At 45.0% G+C, this 12,578-nt stretch overlaps 1 protein-coding gene across 1 annotated transcript in view; it reads right to left on the bottom strand.

The window, feature by feature from the left end:
• The window catches only part of scp2a (sterol carrier protein 2a), a 123,733-nt gene that overhangs the window by 43,158 nt on the left and 67,997 nt on the right, over positions 1 to 12,578 (bottom strand). The window contains exon 13 of the mRNA XM_072511016.1: positions 2,678 to 2,777. Within this exon, the coding sequence (XP_072367117.1) occupies positions 2,678 to 2,777 (100 nt within the window). The remainder of the gene's footprint in view (positions 1 to 2,677; positions 2,778 to 12,578) is intronic.

Below are 12,578 nucleotides of genomic sequence, written 5' to 3'. Positions count from 1 at the left end.
TATGGTAGAATTCAATCTCCAATTTGAAAGAAAGAAGGTAGAATCAGATGTAAAGGTGTTACAGTTAAATAAAGGTAACTACAGGGGCATGAGGGAGGAACTGACGAAAATCGACTGGGAGCAGAGCCTAGTGGGAAAGACAGTAGAACAGCAATGGCAGGAGTTTCTGGGAGTAATTGAGGACACAGTACAGAGGTTCATCCCAAAGAAAAGAAAGGTTATCAGAGGGGGGATTAGGCAGCCTTGGCTGACAAAGGAAGTTAGGGAATGCATCAAAGCAAAAGAGAAAGCCTATAATGTGGCAAAGAGTAGTGGGAAGTCAGAAGATTGGGAAGGCTACAAAAACAAACAGAGGATAACAAAGAGAGAAATAAGGAAAGAGAGGATCAAATATGAAGGTAGGCTAGCCAGTAACATTAGGAATGATAGTAAAAGTTTATTTGAATACATTAAAAACAAACGGGAGGCAAATGTTGACATTGGGCCGCTCCAAAATGACGCTGGTAATTTTGTGATGGGAGACAAGGAAATAGCTGAGGAACTAAATAAGTACTTTGCGTCAGTCTTCACAGTAGAATACATGAGTAATATCCCAACAATTCCGGAGAGTCAGGGGGCAGAGTTGAATATGGTAGCCATCACAAAGGAGAAAGTGCTAGAGAAACTAAAAGGTCTAAAAATTGATAAATCTCCGGGCCCAGATGGGCTACATCCTAGAGTTCTAAAGGAGATAGCTGAAGAAATAGTGGCGTTAGTTATGATCTTTCAAAAGTCACTGGAGTCAGGGAAAGTCCCAGAGGATTGGAAAATCGCTGTTGTAACCCCCCTGTTCAAGAAGGGAACAAGGAAAAAGATGGAAAATTATAGGCCAATTAGCCTAACCTCGGTTGTTGGCAAGATTCTAGAATCCATTGTTAAGGATGAGATTTCTAAATTCTTGGAAGTGCAGGGTCGGATTAGGACAAGTCAGCATGGATTTAGTAAGGGGAGGTGGTGCCTGACAAACCTGTTAGAGTTCTTTGAAGAGATAACAAATAGGTTAGACCAAGGAGAGCCAATGGATGTTATCTATCTTGACTTCCAAAAGGCCTTTGATAAGGTGCCTCACGGGAGACTGCTGAGTAAAATACGGGCCCATGGTATTCGAGGCAAGGTACTAACATGGATTGACGATTGGCTGTCAGGCAGAAGGCAGAGAGTTGGGATAAAAGGTTCTTTTTCGGAATGGCAACTGGTGACGAGTGGTGTCCCGCAGGGTTCAGTGTTGGGGCCACAGCTGTTCTCCTTATATATTAACGATCTAGATGACGGGACTGGGGGCATTCTGGCTAAGTTTGCCGATAGTACAAAGATAGGGGCAGGTAGTATGGAGGAGGTGGGGAGGCTGCAAAAAGATTTAGACAGTTTAGGAGAGTGGCCCAAGAAATGGCTGATGAAATTCAACGTGGGCAAGTGCGAGGTCTTGCACTTTGTAAAAAGAATAGAGGCGTGGACTATTTTCTAAACGGCGACAAAATTCATAATGCTGAAGTGCAAAGGGACTTGGGAGTCCTAGTCCAGGATTCTCTAAAGGTAAACTTGCAGGTTGAGTCCGTAATTAAGAAAGCAAATGCAATGTTGTCATTCATCTCAAGAGGCTTGGAATATAAAAGCAGGGATGTACTTCTGAAGCTTTATAAAGCATTAGTTAGGCCCCATTTAGAATACTGTGAGCAATTTTGGGCCCCACACCTCAGGAAGGACATACTGGCACTGGAGCGGGTCCAGCGGAGATTCACACGGATGATCCCAGGGATGGTAGGCCTAACATAGATGAACATCTGAGGATCCTGGGATTATATTCATTGGAGTTTTGGAGGTTGAGGGGAGATCTAATAGAAACTTACAAGATAATGAATGGCTTAGATAGGGTGGATGTAGGGAAGTTGTTTCCATTAGCAGGGGAGACTAGGTCCCGGGAGCACAGCCTTAGAATAAAAGGGAGTCATTTTAGAACAGAGATAAGGAGAAATTTCTTCAGCCAGAGAGTGGTGGGTCTGTGGAATTCATTGCCACAGAGGGCGGTGGAGGCTGGGACGTTGAGTGTCTTTAAGACAGAAGTTGATAAATTCTTGATTTCTCGAGGAATTAAGGGCTATGGAGAGAGAGCGGGTAAATGGAGTTGAAATCAGCCATGATTGAATGGTGGAGTGGACTCGATGGGTCGAATGGCCTTACTTCCGCTCCTATGTCTTATGGTCTTATGGAGAAAATACAGGGAATAGGACCAATTGGCTAGCTCTTTCAAAGAGTTGGTTCCAGGTATGGCTTTATGTTTCCAATAGCTTCTCAGTAAATTAGCTCAGTCAGTGATATATCCTCAAAGTTCTGCATGCTACGTTTCTAACTTCAATGTACTTTTGCGAGGATGAAATGTAGCAGAGAGGAGGCAATCCATCTACTCAACCCCAAAAATGTGTCACAGCCCTGAACCCAGTAAAGTGTTCTGTGCTGTACCAGTGCAACATTTTTCTTCCTTCGTGTCGGTCTGTTTTATGCTGTGGACTCACACCGACTAGGGAACGGGGTCCAAAATACTAAGAGCCAATTCACTTAGGACTGCAGTCAGCAGAAAGAATTTTCATCTCATCAATTGTGGCTGGAGATCAGATTTTAGGAGTCAAAACATTGGACTCACCTCCTGAAGTTTTTTCTCAATTTCTCTAAACACCGTTTGAGCTTTGAACCCATTGACGCTGGTTACAGCGCTGGTTGGAACTGGTTGGATATTTTGTCTTCTGAAAATGAAAATAACGTAATTAAAACAAAATGCAATAACAACTTTTAAATAGAGCAGCTTATGTCATGCATTTCATCAGGACTTTTATTCAGGGTATATTAAAATTAGAGCTTCCATGAGAGCTTTAAGAACTAGAAATGTAAAGATTAAGCATTGCCAGTTCAGGCATGGAAAAGATGGCTATCTGTGGTTGGGTAGAATAGAACATAGAACATTACAGCGCAGTACAGGCCCTTCGGCCCTCGATGTTGCGCCGACCTGTGAAGCCACTCTAAAGCCCATCTACACTATTCCCTTATCATCCATATGTCTATCCAATGACCATTTGAATACCCTTAGTGTTGGCGAGTCCACTACTGTTGCAGGCAGGGCATTCCACACCCTTACTACTCTCTGAGTAAAGAACCTACCTCTGACATCTGTCTTAGATCTATCTCCTCTCAATTTAAAGCTATGTCCCCTCGTGCTGGACATCACCATCCAAGGAAAAAGGCTCTCACTGTCCACCCTATCCAATCCTCTGATCATCTTGTATGCCTCAATTAAGTCACCTCTTAACCTTCTTCTCTCTAACGAAAACAGCCTCAAGTCCCTCAGCCTTTCCTCATAAGATCTTCCTTCCATACCAGGAAACATTCTGGTAAATCTCCTCTGCACCCTTTCCAATGCTTACACATCCTTCCTATAATGCGGCGACCAGAATTGCACGCAATACTCCAAATGCGGCCGCACCAGAGTTTTGTACAGCTGCACCATGACCTCATGGCTCCGAAACTCAATCCCTCTACCAATAAAAGCTAACACACCGTACGCCTTCTTAACAACCCTCTCAACCTGAGTGGCAACTTTCAGGGATCTATGTACATGGATACCGAGATCTCTCTGCTCATCCACACTGCCAAGAATCTTACCATTAGCCCAGTACTCTGTCTTCCTGTTATTCCTTCCAAAATGAATCACCTCACACTTTTCTGCATTAAACTCCATTTGCCACCTCTCAGCCCAGCGCTGCAGCTTATCTATGTCCCTCTGTAACTTGTAACATCATTCCGCACTGTCCACAACTCCACCGACTTTGGTGTCATCTTTACTCACCCATCCTTCTACGCCCTCCTCCAGGTCATTTATAAAAATGACAAACAGCAGTGGCCCCAAAACAGATCCTTGTGGTACACCACTAGTAACTGGACTCCAGTGTGAACACTTCCCATCAACCACCACCCTTTGTCTTCTTCCAGCTAGCCAATTTCGGATCCAAACTGCTAAATCTCCTTGAATCCCATGCTTCCGTATTTTATGCAGTAGCCTACCGTGGAGAACCTTATCAAACGCTTTACTGAAATCCATATACACCACATCAACTGCTTTACTCTCATCCACCTGTTTGGTCACCTTCTCAAAGAACTCAATAAGATTTGTGAGGCACGACCTACCCTTCACAAAACCGTGTTGACTATGTCTAATCAAATTATTCCTTTCCAGATGGTTATACACCCTATCTCTTATAAACCTTTCCAAAATTTTGCCCACAACAGAAGTAAGGCTCACTGGTCTATAGTTACCGGGGTTGTCTCTACTCCCCATCTTGAACAAGGGGACAACATTTGCTATCTTCCAGTCTTCTGGCACTATTCCTGTTGACAAAGGTGACTTAAAGATCAAAGCCAAAGGCTCAGCAATCTCCTCCCTAGCTTCCCAGAGAATCCTAGGATAAATCCCACCCGGCCCAGGGGACTTATTTATTTTCACTCTTTCCAGAATTGTTAACTCCTCCTTATGAACCTCAAGCCCTTCTAGTCTAGTAGCCTGAATCTCAGTATTCTCCTCGACAACATTGTCTTTTTCCTGTGTGAATACTGACGAAAAATATTCATTTAGCACCTCTCCTATCTCCTCGGACTCCAAGCACAACTTCCCACTACTGTCCTTGACTGGCCCTAATCTTACCCAAGTCATTCTTTTATTCCTGACATATCTATAGAATGCTTTAGGGTTACCCTTGATCCTACCTGCCAAAGACTTCTCCTGTCCCCTCCTGGCTCTTCTTAGCTCTCTCTTTAGGTCCTTCCTAGCTACCTTGTAACTCTCGAGCGCCCTTACTGAACCTTCATGTCTCATCTTTACATAAGCCTCCTTCTTCCTCTTGACAAGTGTTTCGACTGCCTTAGTAAACCACGGTTCCCTTGCTCGACCACTTCCTCCCTGCCTGACAGGTACATACCTATCAAGGACACGCAGTAGCTGTTCCTTAAACAAGCTCCACATTTCCATTGTGCCCATCCCCTGCAGTTTTCCTCTCCATCTGATGCATCCTAAGTCTTGCCTCATCGCATCATAATTGCCTTCCCCCAGATATAACACTTGCCCTGCGGTATATACCTATCCCTTTCCATCACTAAAGTAAACGTAATCGAATTGTGGTCACTATCACCAAAGTGCTCACCTACCTCCAAATCTAACACCTGTCCTGGTTCATTACCCAGTAGCAAATCCAATACGGCCTCGCCTCTCGTTGGCCTATCTACATACTGTGTCAGGAAACCCTCCTGCACATATGGGACAAAAAAGGACCCATCTAAAGTACTCGAACTATAGCGTTTCCAGTCAATATTTGGAAAGTTAAAGTCCCCCATAACAACTACCCTGTTGCTTTCGCTCCTATCCAGAATCATCTTTGCAATCCTTTCCTCTACATCTCTGGAACTTTTCGGAGGCCTATAGAAAACCCCTAACAGGGTGACCTCTCCTTTCCTGTTTCTAACCTCAGCCCATAGTACCTCAATCAACGAGTCCTCATCAAATGTCCTTTCTGCCACCGTAATACTATCCTTGACTAACAATGCCACCCCTCCCCCTCTTTTACCACCTTACCTGAGCTTACTGAGATATCTAAACCCCGGCACCTCCAACAACCATTCCTGTCCCTGCTCTATCCATGTCTCCGAAATGGCCACAACATCGAAGTCCCAGGTACCAACCCATGCCGCAAGTTCACCCACCTTATTCCAGATGCTCCTGGCATTGAAGAAGACACACTTTAAACCACCTTCCTGCCTGCCGGTACACTCCTGCAACTTTAAAACCTTACTCATGACCTCACTACTCTCAACCTCCTGTATACTGGAGCTACAATTCAGGTTCCCAAGCCCCTGTTGAACTAGTTTAAACCCTCCCGAAGAGCATTAGCAAATTTCCCCCCCAGGATATTGGTACCCCTCTGGTCCAGGTGTAGACCATCCCGTTTGTAGAGGTCCCACCGACCCCAGAATGAGCCCCAATTATCCAAAAATCTGAAACTCTCCCTCCTGCACCATCCCTGTAGAGGATGTCTACCTGCTTTGCAAACATTTCCATTAAGAATTTCAGAGTTAAAATATGAACACTTACAATTACTTTGTTCCCTTTGATGAATCTAAAATTCACAAGAAAAAATTAAGTTCTACATCTTTCTCAACCATGTAACTACAAACTCGAACACCAGGTAGCACTGCTTCCATTTAACCACAATCAGTTAAATTGATTTCCGAATAAAATCATCTGCCCGTTTTTCCACTATAATTGAAAATAACGATTCCAAGATAAGGTTTCATATCATTAAATGTAAAAATGACATATTTCACAATGGTTAGATTTACCCAATGATTGGTTTCCATGACTTGTAATTCTTTCACTAAAGCATTTACTTCAAAGCCTCAGCCTATCTAAGAAGTCTAAGCTTCAACTGGACACTTTATAAACTCAACAGCTAGAGAGGGTTTTCAATTGCGGCTGTGCATTCTGATCACGTGCTGTTTGTAGAATTTCCAAGCATTGAACATGCCTCATGCTGTAAAGAATGAGATTTCTTCAAAACACTCTGACCAAACTGAGTGAATTCTCAATCCATTTCTTCAGACAAGGGATGATACCCAAGGGACTGGTTTAGCACAGGGCTAAATAGCTGGCTTTTAAAGCAGACCAAGGCAGGCCAGCAGCACAGTTCAATTCCCGTACCAGCCTCCCCGAACAGGTGCCGGAATGCGGCAACTAGGGGCTTTTCACAGCAACTTCATTTGAAGCCTACTTGTGACAATAAGCGATTTTCATTTTTTTTTCATATTTATACAAGGTTCTGTACAGTGACATAACAAGTCCCCAGACAATGGGGAAATTTCTTACCAACTACTGACTGTGATTAACTTTATGCAAATAATTTGTATTATCTAACTCTCCTCCACTCACTGCACTTTGCTAGAAAAACTCTCTTACTTTTAACAGGAGCTTCATGAGTTCAGGCCATGAGTTCTGTTTGCCGTGTCGACAGACTTCTCCCTCCAACTAACTAGTTGACAAAGTGGACTGAATTTAATGCAGCCGTCATGGCGGGATACATGGCCGCTGAGCCCACTTCATCATGGGAGAGGCCCCAAGCAAGTCTCGCGGCAGTGGCAAAACCACCACCCATTAATATGGAAGGCAGAAGTGGCTGATGCAGGATTCCCAGCCGCCATCGGCGGGATTTCGAGTAGTTAACACCCATTAACCCTTGATCCCCCACAATTTATTGACGGCTGCACAGCTTTCCCACAGCCTTGAAAGGCTACCCAGTAAACCCTATTGGGTTTGCCAGCAGCCTCCTGGGAGTCCCTTGCTATCAGTTACTTTGCGCCTGTTCGAGGTACCCAGCATCAGGCAGGATGGTGTGCACTGCAGGTTACACCCCTGCAATCCCACAACCTTGTGATCCCCTTCTTGCCTTCACTCGCCTTTGGTCTGGGATCCCAAGGTGATCCTTGGTCTCTGATGAATGCATTGCTGCCAGCCTCGACTCTCGCTGACGCTGGCAGCGTGAGGGTGGCTGGCCTCTGATTGGCCAAAATAGACTGATGCCACTGGAGACCTCAAATCACGGGGTGAGCCAACGGTAGCCACATAAGTGCCACTTGATTCTGTCGGTCCTCCACTATGCAACTGACAGGGCTTCCCCACCAATCTGACAAAATCTCAGCCAATATGTTAATACTCATTCCCTTTATGTAAATACATTGACAACATTTTGTGCTCCATCTCCATGGCAATGTGAATGACCTTGTATCCAGGTAGAAATGCTAATTAGCTATCTTCTAGACACCAACTCCATTCTATCCTAGAACAAAATAGACAGTTTAAAGAAAACTGGCACTTAAAGCCTGACATTCCTGACACCTCCCTGGGGCTAACAGGGCAGCACGGTAGCACAGTGGTTAGCACAGTTGCTTCACAGCTCCAGGGTCCCAGGTTAAATTCCTGGCTTGGGTCACTGTCTGTGCGGAGTCTGCACGCTCTCCCCGTGTTTGCGTGGGTTTCCTCCGGATGCTCCGGTTTCCTCCCACAGTCCAAAGATGTGCAGATTAGGTGGACTGGCTATGCTAAATTGCCCTTGGTGTCCAAAAAAGGTTAGGTGGGGTTATGGGGATAGGGTGGAGGTGTGGGGATAGGGCGGAGGTATGGGTGCTCTTTCCAAGGGCTGTTGCAGACTTGATGGGCCGAATGGCCTCCTTCTGCGCTGTAAATTCTATGATTATCTATGAGTATCCATTGTCATCATGGTTACTTGGCTCATTGTTTACAGATATAAATATCTTGCACCTTATTTCCAGTATAGCAACCTGGGCCTCCCTTTAACAAAAAGGCCACTCAGGCTTGTTCGGCAGAATTCAGAACAGGTTAGATGACTCACCTCGCATTTCATTTTTTCCAACATACCCAAAATTAAAAACAATCTCAAAATGTAACAATCTTATAAACGTTATATTCATAGCACTGTAACCTAGTTTGGTCATACAACCCTCAGATATTTGCACTACTTCAATTCTGGCCTCCATTGGCAACTATGATTTCAGCTGCTGACGCCCCACAATCTTGCATTACCTCCCCATCCCCCTCATCATTTGCCCGTGGAAAGAGCACGCTACTTAAGCCCACGCCTCCACCTTATCCCTGTAACCTAGTAACCCCACCTAACCTTTTGGACACTAAGTGGCAATTCATCATGGCCAATCCACCTAACCTGCACATCTATGGACTGTGGGAGGAAACCGAAGCACCTGGAGAAAACGCTTGCAGACACGGGGAGAATGTGCAGACTCCATACAGACCTGGGTCCCTGGAGCTGTGAGTCAGCAGTGCTAACCACTGGGCCACCATGCCTCCCGAAGTACAACAGGAACAAGGAGTGTTCCACATAACCCACAAAGAGCGACATAACAGGGACCAAAATGGTACCCTTGACCACACCTTTTATTTGCAAGATGTGAGTCAAGTTAAAGGAGAAATTGAGAGACAGAATAAGTTCGGAAAAGCAAAGAAAGTTGCAGATTGTCCGGGCCTCCAATCAAGGAAGAAGTTGAAAGACCTCAGACCCGGAGGAAACCCACGCAGACACGGGGAGAACGTGCAGACTCCACACAGACAGTGACCCAGAGGGGAATCAAACCTGGGACCTGGCGCTGTGAAGCCACAGTGCTAGCCACTTGTGCTACCGTGCTGCCCCAATAAAGTCACCATAGTCCCAGATTACCATAGGCTGCTATCCCCTTTGAGGGAGAGAGCTGGCTGGTGGTGATTTAACCTGAAGATCAGGCGTGGGCCAAGGTTGAGAAGCTGGGACCTTCATGAATAACCTCAGACGGTACGGGAATTGAACCCGCATTGCTGGCTTCGCTCTGCATCACACACCAGCTGTCTATCGAACTGAGCATTCTCTCTTTTTATTTCAGATTTTCAGCATGTGCAACATTTTACTTTTATCCTATTTCTGTCATGAGTTGGCAACCTCATTGATGGACATCTTTCAAAATTCTATTGATTTTGGAAGGGTTCTTGCAGATTGGGAGGTGGCAAATGTAATTGCACTATTTAAGAAGGGGCAGGGGGGGAGGGAAGAGAGAAATTGGGGAATACAGACCTGTTAGCCTGACATCAGTAGTAGGAAAAATTCCAGAATCTATAAAAGATGTGACAACAGGACATTTAGAAAATAATGATAAGATTAGGCAGAATATGAAAGGAACCTGTTTGCGTTTTTATAAGTGTAGATAAGGGGGGGACCAGTGGATGTGATATAATTAGGTTTTCAGGAAGTTTTTGATAAGGTCACAAGCAGAGGTTAGTAAATAAAATTAAAGCACATGGGATAGGGTGGGAAAATACTGCATGAATTGAAAACTGGCTAACTGACAAATCAGGCGGTAGGAATGGGTCATTTTCAGATTGGTAGGCTGTGGCAAATGTGGTACAAGGATCAGTGCTTGAGCCCCAGCTATTCACAATCTATATCAATGATTCTGGGTTGGGATGAAATGTAATATTTCCAAGTTTGCAGATAACACAAAACTAGATGGAAGTGTGAGTAGTGAGGGGGATGCAAAGATGCTTCAAAGGAATTTGGGAGACTAAGCGAGTAGGCGAAAAGTTGGCAGGTGGAATATCATGTGGAGAAATGCCAGGGTATCTACTTAGGCAGGAAAAACAGAAATACAGAATACTCCTTAAATCGGAGGAGGCTGGGAAGCGTTGACTGTTCACCTTGGAGGTCCTTGTTCATTCGTCACTGAAAACTAACATCAGGTATAGCAAGCAATTAAGGCAGCAAATTGTATACTGGCCTTTATTACAAGAGGTTTTAAGTGCAGGAGTAAAGATGCCTTACTGCAATCCTACAGCCCTTTGGTGAGACTGGAGTTTTGCCTGCAGTTTTGGCCTCCTTACCCAAGATAGGATCGCCATAGAAGGAGCGCAAGAAAGCTTCATAATTAAATCCTGGGATGGAGGGATTGTCCTATTGAGGGAAGACTAAATTGAGTGGAACTTTACCTCTCATTCTTGCAAACTCTAGAAATAATCTCATTCCAACATACACCATTTTTACAGAGCTCGACAGGGTAGATGCAGGAAGGATATTTTCCGTGGCTTGTGGGGGCAGGGAGGCTTTTGACAAAGAGTCGTCCAGACTCAAAACATTAGCTCCCTTCTCTCTCCACAGATGCTGTCAGACCTACTGAGATTGTCCAGTATTTTCTGTTTTGTTTTGTATTTAATCACTTGCATTTGTTTGTTGGCAGAGACATTGCTGTCCTGAGTAGCTGTTCCATTGACTATATTCTCTTAAGTTATTCATTTGCTCATTGCTTTTTGCCAACATTAACACTCTCCCCATTTTATCAGTTCCTCGCTGCAACCAGTCTTGTGAGGCTTACCTCTGACTTTGAAAAAACAGCATGCAGCAGTTCATAAAGCTCTGCAAGTAGCCACAGCAGTTCACTTCACCTGCTGCATTCCTCCCTCCAATTCAGACACATTTACACCTACAGCAACCATCTCAAAGCACTTCACCCTCAGGAGTTGCAGCAAACTGAGCATCCTCTAGCCTATCCTCAGAGGCACCAAAATGGCACATCTCCACCATATCCCTCATGCCCTTACAACATTAGTGACCCGGGAATATGTTTTGCCACTCTCTCACTTGCCACGCCATGATTAGGCCATCGAATCTTTGCCAGCCACAACTATCTATCCAATGCCACCCACAGAACAACAGCATCCCCTCAGGAACTTTACACCCCATGAACTACATGACAAGGAAAGGCATCACATATACACAAGTTAAATCTCACATGCCTCCTCTTACCTTATTCCAAGGTGACCGATGCATAGAACAGCCATGAGTCCCAAGAAGGAGCTTCACCACAGTTCACCAAACATGACCTGGAGATCCTGCTACACCAGATCGAGGCTCACAGAAAATGTCCTGTTCTTACTAGGGATCAGGCAGCCTCCCAGTGGCACCAAGGTGGCTTGGGTCAAGGTCGCCGAGGTGACACAACAAGAGAACCTGGACCCACTGTCACAAGTGTTTCAGTGACCCTCTGCACTACGGTAAGGTGAATGGGATGTTCTAAAGCGTGCAGCCTGGTCATGCTGTATGTAGTATGGCTGGTCTCATGGATATATGGTGCACCATCCACACAAACTGCAAAGACCATTTGTTTCTGAGACAGTGCATCAACAATCTTTCTTCCCAAGGATAATCCGACAGTGGAACAAGCTGCCAACGGGAATAGTCACAGATCCATCACTTGAAATCTTCAAGATCCATCTCTAGATTATTTCCATTTATACGTTTTTCACGATGAGGACTACCATATCAGCAGGTTTTGACTGGTTTAACTAGTGCTAACTATATAAATGCTTGCAGAATATAGATGTTAGTTTGTGATGCTGACAGAAAGCAGAAGCTCTGCAGTGCGGCAGCAGAAAATGTCCATGGTCAATGGAAACAACTGATGCGCATATGAACAGACGAAATTGGCGGAGAGACATAGAATCCCTACAGTGCAGAAGGAGGCCATTCAGCCCATCAAGACTGCACTGACCCTTCGAAAAAGCACTCTAACCATGTCTACTCCTTCGTCAACCCCACCTATTCCTGTAACCTCATAACTTAATCCATATATTCCTGGACACTAAGGTGCAATTTAGCATGGCCAATCCATCTAACCAGCGCATCCTTGGACTGTGGGAGGAAACCAGAGCACCCGGAGGAAACCCATGCAGATACGGGGAGAACTTCCAAACTCCACACAGACAATGCAAGGCCAGAATTGAACCCAGGTCTCTGGCGCTGTGAGGCAGCAGTGCTAACCACTGTGCTATTGTGCCGCCCCATGCCAGAATCTCCAAGTCCTGTGCTTTGATAAGCTTACACTTCATCCTTTCCATCCTTGCCTTTCAGGAGAAAAGGATAGGGTGGGGGATGCCAATCCTGAAGGACATCATACCA

This window comes from Scyliorhinus torazame, chromosome 7 (genome assembly GCF_047496885.1).
Source record: "Scyliorhinus torazame isolate Kashiwa2021f chromosome 7, sScyTor2.1, whole genome shotgun sequence".
NCBI lineage: Eukaryota > Metazoa > Chordata > Chondrichthyes > Carcharhiniformes > Scyliorhinidae > Scyliorhinus > Scyliorhinus torazame.
The sequence above is the reverse complement of the archived record's forward strand: the minus strand, read 5'-3'. Positions and strand labels throughout refer to the sequence as shown.